Below are 18705 nucleotides of genomic sequence, written 5' to 3'. Positions count from 1 at the left end.
TTGCCAAGGCTCCATGAAGGATTTTCAGGCTGCCAGGTCCAGATTTTCCATTCTGGGAATCAGCCAAGGCTGTCTCCTTTCCAGCCCCCTACAACATATCCCATCCTCCTTTATTTTTTCCTCAAGGATAATCCAGTGCTCCATCCCTTTTCTCCCAACATTCCCCATCAAGGTTCTTCCTCATCTCGCTCCCCCAGTGCAACCTAGCATGATGCCCTCAGATTCTTTTATCATTCTGAGCTGGGATGGGGCTGATTCCAAGGGAGGAATGCCAGCTGCAGCCTCAGGGAGCCTTTGATCTCCTCCAGGACAAGGTGACCGTTCAGGAGCCAAGGATCCAGCACGTGGTGACGTGACCGAAGCCAAGTTGCCCAATCCCACTCCTGTGACCTTCATCCAGAGCTTGGCTTTCCCCCAGCTCGTCCCAGTTTTCCCCCAGTTCAGGGACTTTGCATGTGGGAATGGAGTGACAGGAGAAGGGGAATGGCCCCAAACTGGAAAACAGGATATTGGGAAGAACCTCGTACCTGTGAGGCCTTGGAATGGATTTCCCAGAGAAACTGTGGCTGCCCCATCCCTGGAAGTGTCCAAAGCCAGGTTGGGGAAACCAACCTGAAATGTGTCCCTGTAGATTTTGGAGTTACCAAGTTTTCCTCCTTTTTTGGCCAGAATAGTAGAGAAAACAAAAATATTAAGCTTTCCCAGAGCTATTTATCCATTGAATTCCCAGAATGGACATCCTTAGGGATCAGGATTCCTGTTTTCTCAATGGGGAAAAAAAAAAAAACACATTTGCCCAATTATGGGAAGTTCCAGGACAAGCTTACTGTGCTGCTGGTAAATCCCATCCAAGCAGAACAATGGATCCAACAGGGATGGATTTTAGGATGGATGATACCCACAGAAGTAAGAAGCTGTGGAACTCAGGACTGGGGGAAAAAATGGGAATTGCTATTTAGCACTAATTAAATCCAGACTAAAATCCGGGAGGATGGAAAAATAACCCCTTTTAGGGTGTGAGATGGCTTCTTTCCTGGGAGAGAAATCCTGGATTTTCCTGACCTTGGTGGGGAAATGGAGGGCAGGAGATGCTGGATCCTGGAATAATCCATCCCGGTGCTTGGGAGCTCTGTGGATGGGAGCAGGTGGCCTCCCTGCCACAGCTCTCCTTGGCACCAGAGGGCACCACAGCACGCCGAGATCCCAAAAACCCCCCGCTGGAAAGATGGATCTGGAAGCTTTCCCTCCCTGTTGATGCAGCCGGGGCTGGGTGAGGATTCCCAGGCAATAAACCCCTCCCAGAATTTAGGCTTTTACCGGGAAAATTCAGATTTTTAAATGTCATTTTTGATGTGGAAACACCCCTTGGGATGAATTTAACTTTCATGGGAATCACCCTCCGGATCAAACGGGGATTTTCAGGCTTTTGGGACATCGAAACTCGTTCTGACAAAACTTCCTTAATTTTATCTCTGCAGCCTCCCAAAAAATTCCCCTTATGGAGACAGAGCTTTTCTTGGAAATGGATTCATGAAGTCAACTTTTCCAGGCCCTGTTCCCAGTTTTTCTTGTCCCTTCCCTCCACGCTTTTATCACACGGGTGCTTTATCGGAGCTGTCAGATGAAAGGAGGGAAACTTGACGCTCCTGAAGTGTCAAATTTCCAGGACTGGATTAAAAATATTTGATTAACTTATCAAGGAAGCCCAGGGATGTTGGCTGATCCTTGTGGGAATGGAATTTGGCAGAACAGGACCTCAGGGTTCTTTTCTGACTTCAGGTCACCTTTTCCTACCTGCTGTGCGTGATTTTGGCTGGGATTAAGATATCATCCAAGGGAAAAAAACATGTGGAACCATCTTTTGTGGAAATTAAGGATATTAATAAGCAGCTACTGGAAATATCCTTCCAAACCCACCTGTTTATCCCAGACTTATTTCTGGATAACACTTTCAAATGGGTATTTTTCCATTTCTTCCGTGCAAATCCAAACACAATTTTCCCCTCTCCTCAAACCTTGTTTTAATATAAAATGTTAATTAAACATTTTCCAGCTTTTCCAGGTCTGTGGAAACCATTCCAAAAGCCTGGAAAATGTTTTTTTCCTTTTGGCAAGCCAAGTCCCTTTTCTTTCCCATGGCACTGGGAGTTTGACCCCGTTATCAGCCACGCTGGGAACAAATTGCCCTTGATTTCTCCAGAATTATTTGGGATCATATGACTCCCATTTGTTCCACAACAACTCTCAGGTGATGGGGTCAGAGGTGCCTTTTCCAGATCCCAGCACTTCTGGAACAGCTGGGTGACCTTGCCCACACTTCCAAAGTCTCCAGAAGGAGCAGAAATCATGGAGCTCTTCCCCTGCCCCATCGCTACTTGGGTTTTGGCAATGTGGAATTCCAGGTGGAAAAGTGGAGCATTTTCCAAGCATGTTTTGAAAAATTTGGGTGATGGGACTGGAGCTTTCTCAGGAATACTCCTGTGTCATGAAAGGAGGAGCTAACCAGGTATTCCAGAGGAATTTGCTTTGATCCGCCTGGAAGAACCCGACATTTTCTGAATTTTTGGGGATATTGCCGAGGTCTGTATGTGCTTCTTAAACCACTTCCAACCTGGCCTCGGACACTTCCAGGTATGAAGCAACTGCAGCTTCTCTGGGCATCTCGCTTTGCAACCCTCACAGGGAAGGAAATATTCCCGATCTCCAACCTAAACCCGCCCTGTGGCCATGCCGAGCCTTTCCCCCTTTCCCTGTCGCTCCACGCCCTCCTCCAAAACCCCTCTCCAGCTCTCCCTGAACGCCTTACAGCCCGGAAACACGAAGGATATAATTCCTAGAGCAGCTACAGCTCGGGGAGAGCCCCGCGGGTAGCCAAAGAGCGATTATTGATTAAAAAATGCCATTAAATTGATGCGTGCTCCTGCCCCCCCCCAACATGGCGGCACTGGGAGGAACCATCCCCTTCACGCCCGAGGTGGGGGGGGAGCACCCCTCCCGCCCCTCTGCGTGGCTCCGCCCACTTCCGGTTTTCTCCGGAAGCCGGAAGCGGCGGCGACCGGAGGGTCGTGGTGGCGCTTTGGTGAGTCCTGGAGAGGGCCGGGAATGGGAATAACGGGAATAACGGGAATAACGGCGGGATAACGGGGATAATGCCGCTGCTCCCGCCACGGAGTTCGCTGCAGCCCCGCAAGTGGGCAGCCTTTTGCGTCCAGTTCCCTGAGCGCCTGTGGATGCTTCCCAGACCCCACCCCAGGCTTTCCCACTGCCACCGTTCCCTCTTCTCCTTCTTAAACTCCATGAAAGTTCGCTGATACCCCCCTAAAAACCCAAATCAGGTGATTTCTGCCCCGCACCTGCAGTGCGGGATTTAATTCCAAGTTTTTCCCTCGGACAGGTTCGTCTGGACCGTGGGTTGGGCAACCCTGAGCCTCAGCGTGGCTGTTGCGGCATTCCCGGTGAAATATCCTTGGGATGAGAGGTAGAGGAGCTTGGAGTGAATAGGACAGCGCAGGTGTGTTGTGTTTCCTTGGTTTTTAGGACATTTCCCACATTATTCCATCCCACCTCTTGGAATTTACACCACACACGGGATACTTCCTAAAGATATCAGACAGCTGGGAATACTCGTGGTGAATCATGGATGTGGTGCAAGAAGTCCATAATTTCCCTGATCTTTTTGTTAATTACACTGAATTCGGTGGCAGGAAGGTGGAATGAGATGATCCTGAGGTCCTGCCCAGCCCTGTGGGCATGGTGGGATATGGTCAGATCCCAGTTTCCTTGGTGGGATGGGATGAAGGCTGGAATGAGGTGGATTCTGGAGTGGGATGAAGACATCCAGCTGGAATTTGCAAGCTGGGGCTGTGGGTGGAGTTTTCCTTGAAAAAACACCACGAGAGACAGAGAATTCCACCCAGATAGGCTTGGGAGAGGGGGAAAAGTCGTTTCCCAAGCAGGAGTTAGTGGGGATGGTTAATGGAACCCAGTGCAGCTGCTCCAGGGGCTTTAACCACCCTGGATTTCAGCTGGAAACCTGTTCCCAGTTGGACCTGGGAATTGATTTGCCTCTTTTCCCACATCCCAGCAATCTGGGAGGATGGACACGCTGAGGAACCGGACAGTGGAGGAGCTGCGGGAGCTGCAGGAGGATTCCCAGGAGATCGAGCGCTTGGCTTTGGAATCCCAGGAGGTTTGTGCCAGCAGGTGGCCCCGGGGTGTCCTTGTCCCCTTCCTGTGCTCACCATCCCGAATTCCCCAGGTGCAGGAGCTGCAGCTGGAAAGGGAGATGGCCCTGGCTGCCAACCGGAGCTTGGCCGAGCAGAACCTGAAGTTCCAGGCGCCGCTGGAGACGGGGCGCAGCGACCTCTCCAAGAAATACCAGGAGCTGCAGGAGCTGGCTGGGAGGTGCAGGGAGCAGAAGGAGAAGCTGGGTGAGCACTGGCATCTTGGCCCAGGAGGGATTCTGCTTCCTGGAAAACTGATATCCCTCTTTTTTCCAGCAGCCGGAGAGATGGAGGATGTTATTCCTCTCGGGTTTCCCTCCTTCCATCAGCAGTTCCCAAGCCCTTTCCTGTGGGCTCTTTGCTGGTTTTTCCATGGTTTCTGTTCTGTGATAGTGATTTTTCCTTGGTTTTTCTTTCCCCCCTTGTTTTTCCCCAGAGAAATTCTCGGCAGCGCTGCAGCCTCAGACTTTGCTGGATCTCCTCCAGGTGGAAAGCCAGAAGATTGAAGAGGAATCTGAGGTGAGCTTAGGCCTTAAATCCGTTGGAAATTCCAGTGATTCATCCTCAGAAGACTTACAATTTAACCCAGTCCCTAAAATCATGGATTATCTTTGGAGTCTGCTGGGTTTTCTCCAGAGAACTTGGATCCATCCTTGTTTGTGTGTGGGAGAGACCTGAATCGGGATTTTAGGGAAGAGGAGCAGAGGGATGCAGGGCTGGAGTGCAGGGATGCAGGAATGAGCCCGAGGCTGTTCCTCTCTTGCAGAAAATGGCTGAGAAGTTCCTGGAGGGGGAGGTGCCCCTGGAGACATTCCTGGAGCAGTTTTCTGGGATGAGGAAGTTGTCCCACCTGCGCCGGGTCCGAGTGGAGAAGCTGCAGGAGATCGTGAGGAAGTCGGAGGGATCCCAGGAGCGCCCCAGGGACTCTCAGCCTCCTCGTCCTCCTCCTCCTCACGTTCCCACGGATCCACCAAAGCCCTTCCCATCGGGATCTCCAGCCTTCCCTCTGCCCTACAGCCCGGCTCCAGCCCTTCCTCCCGGCCCCACTGCCCACGGAGCGCTTCCTCCCGCCCCTTTCCCGGGATCCCCGGGCACCGTGGGACACGTGGCTTCCTCCCAGCCCAGCTCCCAGCCCTCCTTTCCCTACCCTCTCGCTCCAGCTCCCGGATATCCGGCGGCTTCCGCTGCTGACTCTGCACCAGGCTATCCCAGATCCACCTCGGGAGGCTTTTCCTGGTCTCCATCCCGGGGCCCAGCACAGCCCTTGCCCTATCCTGCTCCCCAGCCCTCTCCTCCCCCTGCCGGACCGGGATACTCTCCCTACATCCCACCTGGACCAGGGAGACCGCAGTGTCCGTACCCCACTCAGCCCCCTCTCCCGAATTTCCCGATCCCAACGCAGGCTCCCTATCCCGGGCCTCCCCCACCCTTTGGATACCCCCCACCTCCGAACCCTCAGCGTCCTACCTGGCCTGGATACTAATCCAGGACTTCTGGGGAGCATCCTGTGCTGATTCCTCCTTTTTTTGGGGACTGAGGAAGAGGAGGGATTGCAGTGTTGCTCCTGGATCCGTCGGTGCAAAGGAATTACACGGGATAAGTCACGGCTCCGGAGGTCGGAGCGAGAGGCAGAGCCAGACCAGCAGAAATCCGGAGAGGAGAAACCTCCAGGGGAACCTTGGAGCACCTTCCAGTGCCTAGAGGAGCTCCAAAAGAACTGGACAAGGACTTGGACAAAGACTTGGAGTGATGGGATAACGGGGAATGGCTTCACGCTGTCAAAGGGTGGGTTTAGGTGGGATTTTGGGAAGAATTCTTCACTGTGATGGTGATGAGACCCTGGAATGAATTTCCTAGGGAAGTCATGGCAGCTCCATCCCTGGAAATATCCAAGGCCATGTTGGACAGGGCTTGGAGCAAGTGGAAAGGGATTGGAAGTGGCTGATCCCTAAGATCCCTTTTCACCCAAAGCATTCCAGGGCTGTCAGTGGGAGTTGGTGATTCCCACCCGGGCCTGGGCAGCCTCCAGTGTTCCCGACCTCCCGTGTGGTTTTTCAGGCTCCTCACATCTCCCTTCTCAGGAAACACTTGGAAACGGAGGGAATGACAAACGATGGAAACAGGATTTGCTTTGCTCAGCACTTTATCCTTCAAATCCTGCCTGTATCCCTTTAAGTTATTTATAAGGAACGGTTACTAATGGACTAGGATGAGGGATTGATGGAAGCAATTCCATCCCTGGGATTAATTAGAGTAATAAAACTGGATGAATTAACTGCACTGTGGAGTCATGGCCCTGGTTACTTTGGGAAGCAACGGAACATCTGGATAAGGATTGATCCCTTTATCCCTTCCTGGCATCCAACTTCCTTGGGATCTCATCACTGAAATCTTTCACCCCCTCCCAGAAACATCTTCAAGCCTGCTTCAATTCCTGCTTTTCTTGCATTTATCCCTGGGATAAAAACCAGGGAAAAAGGAGTTTCCCTGTCCCACTTTTCCCTTCTGACTGGGGGTTTGGAGTCACACTGGAATAATGGAAGGAAGAGGACAAGGTGTAATTAGTACAAAACCCCAATTTTATTACAGGTATTTGTTATTAAATATCTCAGTCTCATTCTCAGTATTCCCACCCTTGCATCCCTATCCTTTATCCATCATCCCAGCTCATTGTCTTGGTTTGGAGAAGCTGGTGATCCCACTATTCCAAAGGGATAGTGGGAACCTCTTAAATTCCTATAAATAGCTTTAAAAAAAACCAAACAAAAACCTCCTTTTCTCCCGTGAGGAGGGTGGGAAGTGCTCCTGGGAGGATGCTGGAATGCTGGGATGCCCCCAAAGCTGAGGTGGGAGGTGGGATCAGCTCCTTTGGGAAGCAGGGAATTACACCCTGCGGGCGGAGTGCAGGTCATAGTCACTGTCTGAGGAGTTATCCGGAGGGTTGGAACGCCGGCACGCTGCTTCCAGAGCTGTGGAGAGCACGGATACCCATCACTGGATGCACATCCATGGAAAAGGAACGGGGAGGAGCCACTTCCAGCACTGACCTGGGTAAGCAGAGAGCTGGGAGCTCTTTTTGGGGGGCTGAGCGTAGTTGTTGTCCCCTCCCTGTCCCCGAGGCCTCGGAGCGGTGCTGGAGCGGTGGAAGGACACTGGAGAAGACAGCAGGATTGGGATTTTGGGGTTGGAACACCAGCTTGGAGGGAGCAAACCCACCCGGGAAGGGGCTGAGTAAAACTGGTCCCTGCTCCAAGCCCGCATCCCCACGGTGAGTTATATTCCAAAAGGAAGTGAGATCCAGGGCCCTTGTGCCAGGATCCAGGGGGGAACAGCTCACCCAGACCCCAGATCCATCCCCAGGAACTCCAAACCCCATTCCCAGCTCCCCAGCCAGCAGCTCCTCACCCGTCTGGTTGAGTCCCGTGGGGCCGATCCACTGGCGCTGCTTCTTCTTGGAAACTGAGAGAGAGGGGGAATTGTGTCTCCAAGGATCTTCCCGACCCTTCCTCCAGCTGCCTCCCCCCCCCTGCCAGCCCCATATGTCACCCCCAATAATCCCCCCCTTCCCAATAATCCCCCCCCTAGGATCCTCCACCTGCTCTTTTGTGTCCGCTTGGAGCTTAATCCCTCTTCCCGCTCCCACACTCCATGTGGGACAGGCTTGGGGACAATGGGGCAGGTCTGGGGATAATGGGACAGGGGGATCCGTCAGGCTGAGCAGCCAAATTCTGCCCCAAGGAGTTTAGGGAAGCATCCATGGAGCTGCCAGCTCTGAGCCAGCACGTGAGGATGGTGGAGCGGGAGAAGGAAGAAAAGAAGGATGAGGATCCTGAGGTTGTCCCCTACTTCTCTTCATCAGCTTCCGATAGGCAGGAGGGCCACAGATCAGGGAAAGGATGAGGAAAAGCAGCAGGGCCAGGCAGATGCTCACGACGGTTCCAGCAGATGTTCCCGTGGGAAGCGGCTTTGAGTCCTGGCCTGGAAAGAGCAGGGATGTCACTGGATGTGTCCAGCCGGAGGTTGGTGCTGAGATGTGAACATCCATTACCCCGCCAGGAACCCAAATCCCACGTGGATTTGGTCCCCCCCATCCCTGCCCGTTCCATAGGAGCGGGAATTCCGGCTCCCAGCACGTATCACATGGCTTACACACAACTCTGGTCCGGGAGCAGCTCCGGCTATTCCCAGGCTTGGGCTGGCAGAGGTGCAGGGGTTCAAGCCCACAGGTGACTCCCGTCGAGGGAGGCTCCCGGATTTCCGTGCTGGAGGTGAGATTCCCACAGCCCAGCTCCCGGCAGATCTGCCGGCCGTGCCTGTCTCGCTGCGCTGCTCTGGACTCACACAGATCCCACCACTGTCCCTCATGGAACACCTGGATGTCCCCTTCGCACGGCGTGGGGCCGGCTGCCAGCCTCCACAGGGCCCGCGGCTGGGAATCTGGGAGAGAGAGCACATCCACAGGGAGAGGGGTTGGATCCACGGGGAGAGGGGTTGGATCCACGGGGAGAGGGGTTGGATCCACGGGGAGAGGGGTTGGATCCACGGGGAGAGGGGTTGGATCCATGGGGAGAGGGGTTGGATCCACAGGGAGGGGCCAGACCTGTGGGGAGGGGGTGAAATCCACGAGGAGAGGGAGGAGATCCGTGGGTACAGGGAGATCAGACCCATGGGAAGACAGGGAGCAGATCCATGGGTACAGGGAAATCAGGCCCATGGGAAAACAGGGGTCAAATCCATGGAGTGGGGTCAGAGCTACCAGGAGAAGGGAGTCAGATCCATGGAGATGGGTCAGACGTGTGGGAAGAAGAGCCAGAACCACAGGGAGAGAGGAGTTGGACCCACAGGCAGACAGGGATGATATCCACAGGGATACTGCTGTCACATGCTCCTCCTTCTCCCAGCACCAGCTTCTGGCACAGGGATGCTCCCGGCATCTCCCCTCATGCCACAGGGACTGAACCAATCCAGGCATGGAAGGGCTTTGAACTCTTCCCATGGGAAATGCAGCATGGAAGCCAGCTCTGCCAGCTGCCACAGCCCGTTAAACCCCCAAATCCCACGGGATTCCAAGCTGGGCAGATGGCAGGACTCACAAGGAGCCTGCTCTGAGCTTCATGGCTTGGCTCCCTATGCCATGGAGCTGGCACAGAGCTGATTTCCAGGGAAACACTCATGGAAAACGACAGGGAGAGGCCTGTGGCTGGGAGATGCTCATGGCAAGGGAAAGATGCTCTGGCAGACATGCCTGTAGCAGGGAAGAGGCTCATGGAAAAGAAGGGGTATGCCTGTGGCAGGGAAGATATCCGGGGACATGCCCGAGGCAGGGAGATGATGAGAGCATGGAGATGCCCAAGGCATGGAAGGTGCTCAGGGAAATGCTCGAGGCAGGGAGATGATGGGAGCATGGAGATGCCCAAGGCATGGAAGGTGCTCAGGGAAATGCCCGAGGCATGGAAGTTGCTCGGCCTGGTGCCTGCCAGTGTTCCCCACCCCAGCTGGAATTTGGGATGCTGCCATGGCCGCTCTCCCTCCTCGGCACTGCCGGGAACCGAGATTTCCTGTTTTGCCTTCGCACCTCGGAGAGGAAGAGCAGGAGTGGGTGGATGGGGCCCATGGGGCCGGCTGGGATGGGGCTGGTTCTCGGTTCCGGGCCCCAAAATGCCCCCGGGGTATCCCACCGGGGCGGAGGAGCAGGGAATGGCGGGCGCTCCAGGCCCGTTCTCACCTGAGCAGGTGATGAAGGCGGGCGCTTTCCCCCGGGAGCTGCTCCTGTTGAAGCAGTCCAGCAGGGAGCGACTCCCGCAGGATTCCACCGCCTCCCACCGCACCGGCAGGTGGATCCCTGGGTCCGGCTCGCCGTGGCCGCTCCCAGCGGTGCCGCAGCGCAATTCCTGGCAGATGAGGGTGACCAGATGTGTCCAGGAGCGCGGGATGCTCGCCACGGCCCCCCACAGCCCCTGCTTGTGCAGCTCCAGGAAGCCGGAGCAGCTGAAATTCCCGTCCACCAGCCGCAGCCTGGGGGGTCCTGGAGAGGGATTGGGGATGGAAGAGGAAGTGTTATGAATTGGGATGGCAATTTTCCCACTATTTAGCGGGAAGTTCCCAAATTTGAGGCTATGGGCTCCTTGGGATGAGGCGCTTACCCGTGGGCTCCGGGGTGGTGGTCGGGGGTGTGGGTGGGGGCTTGGGAGTGGTTTTCACCGGCTCTGGAATGAGAAGTGAGGGGCCACGTGGACATGGATGATCCCTAGGGATTGAGGTGGCCGGGCTGGGGGTCCAGGCTCACCTCCACAGGCAACAATGACGTGATTTGTGCAGTTTTCCAGCTCCCATTGGCATTCAGGCGGGGAACTGCACCTCCTGGCCAGACTCTGTAGCCCTTTCCCACCGGGAATGTTGAACTCCAAGGGCTCAGAGGTCAGGGGGCCGCACTCCAGCCTCTGACAGATCCAATCCAGGTTGCCCCTGCTCACGCTCTCCCAGCAAATCGGTCTCCACTGGTTTTCCCATTTCACCTCCAGTATCCCAGTGCAGTGGCAGCCTCCTCTGGTGAGTCTCAGGTTGGATTCTGTGGGAAAACACCAGGAAAACACCATCATTGGAAGCTTTCCTTCCTTTCCCAGCAGGTTTTCACCCTAGGAATGATGGAAAAGCCCCTGGTGAGGGCCTTGGGAAGCAGCGCAAGGAATGGGAGCATGGAGGGGTCGAGGGAATGTGGGCGCCTGAGCTGGGACCCCGCGATGCTGCTTCCGGATGATGCAACTCCAGCACCCGCCATGCTCACGGAGCTCTGGAGGCATTCCCAAAGGGCTGCTCCCAAATTCTCACCTCCAGGGATCCGGGTGGCTCCTCCATGGTCGGGGACGGCTGCAAGAAAGAGCGGAAATGGGGCGTCAGTCCTGCATCCCACCCTGCGGACCCGAGCCTGGGAGAGCGGCTCCGCTGCTCACCCCATTCACGGTTATTTTGAGGAAAAGGCGGATTTTGTGGGAAAACTGGGATTTTTGAGGAAGGAAGGTGATTTGCTGCCTCCCCACCTGTCTGCTGGGGGATTTTTATGGCTGAGAAAAGACGAGGGCCCTGCAAGTTACCGCTAATCAGCCCTGCTCCTGGGTAGAATGTTCGGGAATGGTGCCATGAAGACGGAGGGAAGGGCGGGAGCTGTCAGGGAATGAGGATGTGGGGATACCTGGCTGCTCTCAGCACCACTGGCTCAATCTTGGGACCCTGGGGACCCCCAGGGTGATGTGGGCGGGGGTTTGGGGGTCACCAGGGCGCTTTCCTCCCCAAGCCCCAAACTGTGCCTGGCTCAAGGTGCGGATCCCGCCCGGAGCGGGAGAACCGGGAGGGCTCTGCCGCGGGATCTGCGCGGTGCACCGAGGTCAGGGTGCCCGGTACTCACCCCACATTCCCAGCAGGAGGCACAGAACGGGCAGCCGGGCTGCCATGGGCTCCGCTGGTGCCATGGGGGGCACGGGAGGCTCCGGGGGCTGCGCCGCCTCCGCTGCCCGGCCCGGAGCAGGCAAGGGAGGGGGCCCGGACAGGAACCGTCTGTTTTTCCTCCCTCTGTGGTTTTTTGACGTCACCCCTGGGCCCGTTTGAAGACTCTGTTGCCTCCCTGGGTCCCGCCAAGCACGAGAGGAAAGGGGTGAGAAAAGTGTGGGGCTCAGCCCCCACCAGATCCCCGGGGACTCTGCAGCTCTGGGAAGGGAGGTAGTGAATATATCCAGTGCCGAGGGAGATCTGGGGGTCCCCAAGCCCCCCAGGGTTACAGAGGAGTTGATGCTCATCCTGGCATCCCCCAAAATCCTGTGATTACCCCCAGGAATGGGATGGGGGAAGGTTTTATGCAGGCACATCCCAGGCTCTGGCATTCCAGGGACACCCTACACCCCTGCAAGGACACGTGGGGCACCAGCGGTGCTGGACCCGGCCAGGGCAGAGGCGTTAATTGATTGTGCCCTAATTAAATGCTCTGAATCCAGGTCAGGCATGCTAATGAGGCAGCTGTTTTCCATTGACTCCGTGGTATTCCTGCTGGAAGGGGAGACGGATGGAACTTCTCATCCCATCCTGCTCCAGCACCCGTGGATGCTCCAGTCCCCAGCCCTGAAGTGGTCTCTCAGCATCTGGGTGCTGCCCGTAGCACCCAGATGCTGAGATCCCATCCCTGTTATCCCAGGGATTCTGCTGATCCTGATGGGAACAGGCCCTGTTGGAATATCCCACATGGGGGTCCTGGACCTGCCCACCACCCACTTTGGCTTTGAAAATTCCCTGGAAAAGGGGCGCAATTCCCATGCCTGCTCCCAGGATTCAGTGGAGGGTCTGCAAGCTGCAATCCCCCAAAATCAACCTGAAATTTGGGATTCGCCTCAAACATCCCAGGACTCTGTGCCTCTGGAAAAGATCCTGTTATCCAGGGGTGTGTGATCCCCGTGGATATGGGGTGCTTGGGGCCCAGCCCTCCCCTCAGAGCCGTGACTGCCTCTGGAGGCCATGAGATCCCAGGGGGAGGATTTGGCTTCGGATGGAGCCTCCGCCTTGCCTCGGGCGCTGCGAGTCAGCTCAGCATCCTGAGCGTGCCGTGGCAGCTCGGGATGATTGGAATCCCTTCCCGGGGGGGGTTTGGGGGGCGCTGGGAGGTGCTGACAACGCTGCCAGCCGTGAGGAGCCTTTCAAAAAGCAGGAGCTGCCTTTGAGCGAGCGGGAAGGGGTTGTCGGCTGTCGGCACGCTGCTGGGATCATAATGATGAGGAAAAGGGGGATTTTCGGGGCGGGAGCAGCTCGGAGGAATGGTTGGCGCTGATGAGGCTGTGAGGGGGTGGAGGTGACACCTTGGCTGGGTTTTCAGCTCCAAGGGCACTGGTGCCCTCAGGATGTTGGTATCCCCAGGGAATTGGTGCCCCCCAGGGCTTTGGAACCTTTCAGGGCTTTGTTATCCCCAGGGAATTGCTGCCCTCCCTGGAATCAGCACCCTCAGCACGCTGCTGCTCCTCTGCACATCGGGATCCCACCCAGTGCATCCACACCCTGAATTCTGGGACCCCTCCAGGGCATCAGGACCCCCCGCAGTTCATCGATCCCTCCAGGCTTTTCCATGCCCCAATCCCAGCGATCCCGGCACCATCACCTCCCTCCCAGCCCCCCGGCACCGGAGCAGGGCTGGGGCACCCCCCGTGTCCGCGGCGCTCGCAGCCCGCGCCTCGCCATGCCCTTTGTCGGGGTTTTGCTGCTATTTTGGGATTTCCTCCGTTGTTGCGGCTCCTTTGTGCGGGGCCTCTCGCTCACAAACAGCTGGAGGATGTGGGGGGGCCCACATTTTCCACTTGGGGTGCAGCTGAACCCCGACCTGCTCCTTGGGGAGGCAGAAATCCGATGGCAGGGCTGGGGCGGGAGCAGCCGGCTTGGGATGGGATGGGATGGGATGGGATGGGATGGGATGGGATGGGATGGTTGGCAGGGAAGGGGCAGAGGGGTCCCAGTCCCAGGGTGATGGGTGGGTGTGTGCCCCCTCCCAGCTGGGAGCACCCCAAATCCCAAAGCTGGGATGATGCTTGGCTCCAGGAAGCTGCTTGGCTCCAGCTTCTTGCTGGGATATGGATGGATTGGGAGGTGCTGAAGGGTTTGGGGGCTGTATCCCACCCTCACAGGGCACCATCCCATGGATTTGGGGTGGCACCTCAGTGGCTTCCTTTCCAGCATCTCTGGAGCCTTTCTGGGCAGGATTTATGGGCAGCATGTTCCCAGGATGGGGACTGTCCCAGAAGGGTGTAGGCAAGCTCTGGGGGGACACATGGGACTTCCATGTCTGCCCTTCCTGCAGTTTAATTTCCACCCCTGGTGCCATAGAGCTGGATCAGGGCCCTGCCTCCCCCTTCCATGCTCCTGTGGGCTGGGAGTGGGTTATTTGGTCATCTCTGTGTCACTTAGTGGACAAGTGGGAGCACTTGGTGGTCCTGCCTCACTGTGGGGCTGGTGACACCCCTATGGACAAGGGACACGGTGGGAAAAGCTTTTAATGGCAGCACAGAGGAGATGACTGGAGAATTCTGGAGGAGAAAGCCGGAGAATTCCAGGAGATTCGGCCTCTGGAGTGGTGGGGCAGGCTCAGTAGGCAGAGTCCTGGATGTCGTCGTAGTCGCTGCCCTCGGAAAAGTCGGGATCCTCCCCGTGTTCCCCCGAGGGATAGGATGGATCTGACCAGCCTGCAGAGACAGAGCCCATCAGGAGGATTTGGGCACGCCTGGAGATCCCTGTGTGCCCCACCAGCAGCGCAGAATCCTCACCTGGATGTGGGGAGGGGTCTCCGGGGGGCTCCCTCTCCTGCACGTTCTCGTACCACTCCCCCGAGGAGGTGCTGGAGCTGCCGTCGGGATCGGGATCTGCCGGAGCCGCAGGTGCCCAGGGCTGGGAGGGCGCTGGGGCGGGCGCTGCCGGGGGAGCTGGGGGCGCTGGGAGGAGCAGAGTCACTGGCTGGCACTGCCCAGCCCTGCTCCCACTCCCTGGGGTCCCGTTCCCTCACTGAGGCTGAACCCATCCATCTTCCCATCCCTGGGGTCCCTCTATCCCTGCTCCCATCCCTGCTCCTCTGCTTGGGGTCCCTGAACCCTCATTCCTTCCCCATCCCTGGGGTCTCTGCATCCCTTTATCCTATCCTTGGTGTCTCCCCATCCCTGCTCCCATCCCTGCTCCCACTCTTCCCACCTGTGCTGTAGCCATGGACAGCTGGGGGAATGCTGCCATTCCAATAGGGCTCCGTGGATGAGGATGAGCTGGAGGAGCTGCGGAGTGGGGGGCCCGGCCTGGCCGGCTCTGTGGGAACAGGGGCATCAAATGTGGGAACAAAGAGATTGGAAAAGGGCATGGCCACCCTTCAATCCATGGGATAGACCCTCCTTGTGCCATACCATCCGCAGGCAATGGCTCCATCCTCTCCTGGCTGGGTCTCGGAGGGAGGAGATCCTCCCTGGGATGCCGGCGCAGGGAGTCTGTGGGAAGGGCAGAGGGGTGGGAACATCCTGGGTGACAGGGATCCCGGGACAGGGCCTCAGGGATCCCAGAGAAAGCGGGATGCTCACTGTAGAAGGTGGACAGGGCGATGGGAGGCTTGCTGCTGAACTCATAATATTCCGAGTCGGAATCAGAATCCTTGGAAATGGCTTTGGCCAGACAGTCTGGAGGGTGACAAGGGGATGTGGCATCTGTCACCATCTGGCACCTCTGGCCCCACAGCCCCTGGGGGGACCTGCCAGACCCACCTGATCCTTTGGGAAGGCTGGTGGGAGCCTGCCTGTAGTCGTTGGGGATCCCGGAGGGTGCGTTGGGGCTCTGGGAGCTGTGGGTCACCAGGACTGGCATGGGAGTTCCCAAGGAGGACATGGCTGTGGGGAGAAGGGGATGCACACACTCCATGGCTCAGCTGAGCCCAAAAAGTGGGGATTGTGTCCCAGTTCCATGTCCAAATCCAGAATTCCTTACCACTCCTCTTTCTCAGCCTCAGCAGGGCAGCGGAAAAGGCCAGCACGGAGAGCAGGAGCAGCGCGGCCAGCACCAGGCACAGGACAAAGAGGAGACTGTCCACCAGTGGTGTCCCCAGGGTCGGGGTCCCCTCCTCGGCTGGGACAGAGAACGGACACAGCTCATCCCACACAAATCTTACCTCCTGGGAATTGTACCCTGATCCCACGGAATGGCCGAGGGCTCGGACACTCACCCTGCAGGACAGTGACATTCCTGGGCGTCACCTCAGCCACTGTGGGTGTTGGTATCTCCAAACCCTGGGAGCCTGGAAAGAGCAGGGACAGAAATCAGATGCTTGGGAGAGAGCCGGGCCCAGGCCGTGCCTCAGATCCCATCGGGAAGGATGCGGTACCATTGCAGATGACCCCGGCAGCCCCGGATTGGTAACAGGGCGCGGATTTGTTGAAGGTCCAGCGGCACTGTTCCAGCGAGGGCTGCAGGCTCTCGCACATGTACGTCATCTTCCCGGGGAGCGTGTGTGGGAAGGCCGGCCGCTGGAGCACATCCCCGCATCCCAGCGACCGGCACAGTACCGTGGCCTCTGTGTCGTACCAGGTGCTGTTACACACCGTGCTCCAGGTGCCTCGGAAAAACACCTCCACCCTGCCGGCACACGCATCCCGGCCTCCGGAGAGCCGCCACTCCTGGTGCTCTGCGGGAAGAGCGCGGCGGTGAGGATGCGCCATGCACACCCCCAGCTCTGGAATGTTCCAAACCCACCTGAGCAAACCACGCCGGCATCCTCCTTGTGGCTGCAGTCGTGCTCCGTCGTGGTGGCTGGGCATTCCCAGAGGTGCCGCTCGTGTCCCTGGCATCCCACGTCATCCCGCAGGATGGGGCCGTGCCCGCGGCCGAAGGTGGCGTTGCCGGGGGCTCTCACGGCGCGGCCGCACCGCAGCTGGCGGCACACCACGTCGGCGTCGGCCATGTCCCAGCCATCGTCACACACCGTGCCCCATGTCCCCTCCTGCTCCAGCTCCACACGGCCCTCGCAGCGGCCCCGGCCACCCGCCAGCCGCAGCGCTCTGGGAGCTGCGGGATACACCGGGAAGGGTGAGCTGGTGTCATCCCAGAATCCCAAAAAGTGGGTGTAGGGATGTCCCTCACCCTCCCACACTCACCTGGAGTCACCGAGGTGTTCCCTGCCGGAGTGCTGGGAGGTTCCGTCGTTTCTGTGGGGACTGTGGGGAGAAAGGACACAGGGATGAGGAACTGAGTCCCCCAGGATTCACAGTTTGGAAGGGTGCATCCCAAACCCACCAAAATGTGCCCAAGAGGATTCTCCCAGCTGTGAGTGGCACAGCGGGAATGCCCCCGGGCTCTGGTCATGGAGCTGCTGCATCCCAAAAATCAATCCCTGTGTGCCCCAGGAAGTTTCTCAGGGCTAAATCCTGGTGTGGGATCTGCTGGGAGAATTTGGCCTTAAATATGGGAATACTGGGACACGACTCAGCGGTGGAAGAGCTGAAATTTGGGACGCCATCCTGCATCCATGTTGTTCCCGCCTTCCGGTTCATCCCTGCAGACACAGAGGGGCTGGACCTGTCCATACCCACCTGCCTACACCCATTCCAGAGCCACAGGTGAGTGGGTGATCCAGTTATCCCTAAAAATGCCTCATTTGGCTCCTCCAGGGGGAAGGACTTAGCCCCAGAAGTGAGGCATCCACTTGGGTGGGGTGGGATCCACTGGGGCTGCTTGGGTGGGAATCCTGGGAAGAGCCACCAGAGCTGGTGCAGTGTGGATTGGGGTTACAATGTTCAAGGAAAAGGGCTGGGGTGAGGGGAGAAGGTGGGAATGAGCTGCTCCAGGTGGGGACGGAGGTGTGACGAGGGCGGAAATGGGGTGATGGGGTGATGGGGCCACTTCCTGATCAATTGGAGGCCTCGAAGCAGCTCCTGGCAGACATTTTGGCAGCCGAACAATCCCAAATCCTGCCAGGGTGGGGAGGACAGGTGGCATCACATCCCAAAACCATCCAGGGGGTACATGAGAGACAGGATGGGCTTCAGGCCCTGAGTGTCACCCTGTTCCCAGAGGGATTGTAGGTGGAATGGCTCTGAGAGCACCTTTAGGGGCTTAGGGTCCTCTTCTAGGGGTTCCCAGGGTGCTTTTTGGGGGATCCAAGGGGACCTTAACATTTAGGAGAATCCCCAAGCCTTAGGACATCCTTTCAGAGCATCCCTTTCCCTCTGAGTGTGTTGAGGGGCAGCATCTCCACCACTGACACACCTGTTGGGGACCCCCCACGGCCCCCAGTGCTCCCCCTCCCAGACAGGTAACAGGTCCCCGACCCCCAAATCTGTGGCTCCACCACCTCAAGGTCCCAAGAGAGCGACAGCAAGGGCCAGGATGGGGACAGTGACGTACCTCGTGCAGGTGCCACAGCAGAGAGAGCCACCAAGAGCAGGCAGAGCCCCCCCATGCCATCAGCGGGGCATCCCCATGGGATTCAGGGCTCTGGGATTCAGGGGTCCCCCTCTCAGCAGCCTGGGGACGTGGCTCGGCCGTGCCCCTGCGCTCCGGCAGCTCCGGGACTGTGGCGGTGGGCAGGAAGCCGACTCAGTGCTCTGGGGTGGAGGAGGTGATGGGGTGGCTCCATCCTGCCCTGGCGGGGAGGAAGCAGGGTTTTGGGGAGCCCAGAGACCCTCTGGGGCACGGGAACCTCGTGGGTCTGCTGCTCCCAGCCCGGGGGTCACAGATCTGGCAGAGCCATCGTGATCCACAGCTCGTTTGGGCCTCTGGGTCGTGGATTTGGGGTGGCGGCACAGGGGGCTCGGGGCCTCCTGAGGTGTGGGACATCTGTGGGGTGATGAAGAGCCAGGAATTCCCCTCTCCTCCCTGTTTTTTGGAGTCAGTGTTACCTGCAGCTCCACATCCTGAGCGTCTTCCAGCGCATGCAGGATCACCCCAGAACCCTCCAGGAATGTTAGGTGAGGGAAAGGCTGGAATTTCCACG

The 18705-nt window shown here is 57.6% G+C and overlaps 3 protein-coding genes across 4 annotated transcripts; 1 reads left to right on the top strand and 2 right to left on the bottom strand.

Moving 5' to 3' along the window:
- The first annotated feature begins 3044 nt into the window (after nt 1–3044).
- On the top strand, nt 3045–6484 carry VPS37C (VPS37C subunit of ESCRT-I). 2 transcript variants are annotated; one of them, XM_058807493.1, is made up of 6 exons: nt 3045–3079; nt 3395–3511; nt 4085–4189; nt 4259–4430; nt 4660–4742; nt 4990–6484. In XM_058807493.1, the coding sequence occupies exons 3-6, from the start codon at nt 4097–4099 to the stop codon at nt 5704–5706; spliced, it is 1065 nt and encodes a 354-aa protein (XP_058663476.1). In that variant the 5' UTR covers nt 3045–3079; nt 3395–3511; nt 4085–4096; the 3' UTR covers nt 5707–6484. The 2 variants fall into 2 exon arrangements, with proteins under 2 accessions (XP_058663476.1, XP_058663477.1); XM_058807494.1 differs by lacking the exon at nt 3045–3079 and having other exon boundaries at nt 3204–3511.
- Nucleotides 6485–6784: 300 nt separating this feature from the next.
- CD5 (CD5 molecule) lies at nt 6785–11671 on the bottom strand. Its single transcript, XM_058807770.1, has 10 exons — nt 11626–11671; nt 11052–11090; nt 10510–10791; nt 10367–10429; nt 9949–10248; nt 8373–8660; nt 8070–8201; nt 7629–7682; nt 7271–7375; nt 6785–7192 (listed from the first exon to the last, which is right to left on the bottom strand). Exons 1-10 carry the CDS (start codon nt 11669–11671, stop codon nt 7107–7109), a joined length of 1395 nt encoding a protein of 464 aa, XP_058663753.1. The 3' UTR covers nt 6785–7106.
- Nucleotides 11672–14224: 2553 nt separating this feature from the next.
- Nucleotides 14225–18171, bottom strand: CD6 (CD6 molecule). Its single transcript, XM_058806823.1, is given in 13 exon segments — nt 14225–14431; nt 14513–14677; nt 14931–15038; nt 15134–15214; nt 15305–15400; nt 15485–15607; nt 15705–15842; nt 15940–16011; nt 16099–16411; nt 16414–16778; nt 16868–16927; nt 17191–17265; nt 18117–18171. Coding segments are annotated over 13 exon segments (1749 nt in total). The 3' UTR covers nt 14225–14333.
- Between the last annotated feature and the right edge of the window lie 534 nt (nt 18172–18705).

This window comes from Ammospiza caudacuta, chromosome 6 (assembly GCF_027887145.1).
Source record: "Ammospiza caudacuta isolate bAmmCau1 chromosome 6, bAmmCau1.pri, whole genome shotgun sequence".
NCBI lineage: Eukaryota > Metazoa > Chordata > Aves > Passeriformes > Passerellidae > Ammospiza > Ammospiza caudacuta.
The sequence above is the reverse complement of the archived record's forward strand: the minus strand, read 5'-3'. Positions and strand labels throughout refer to the sequence as shown.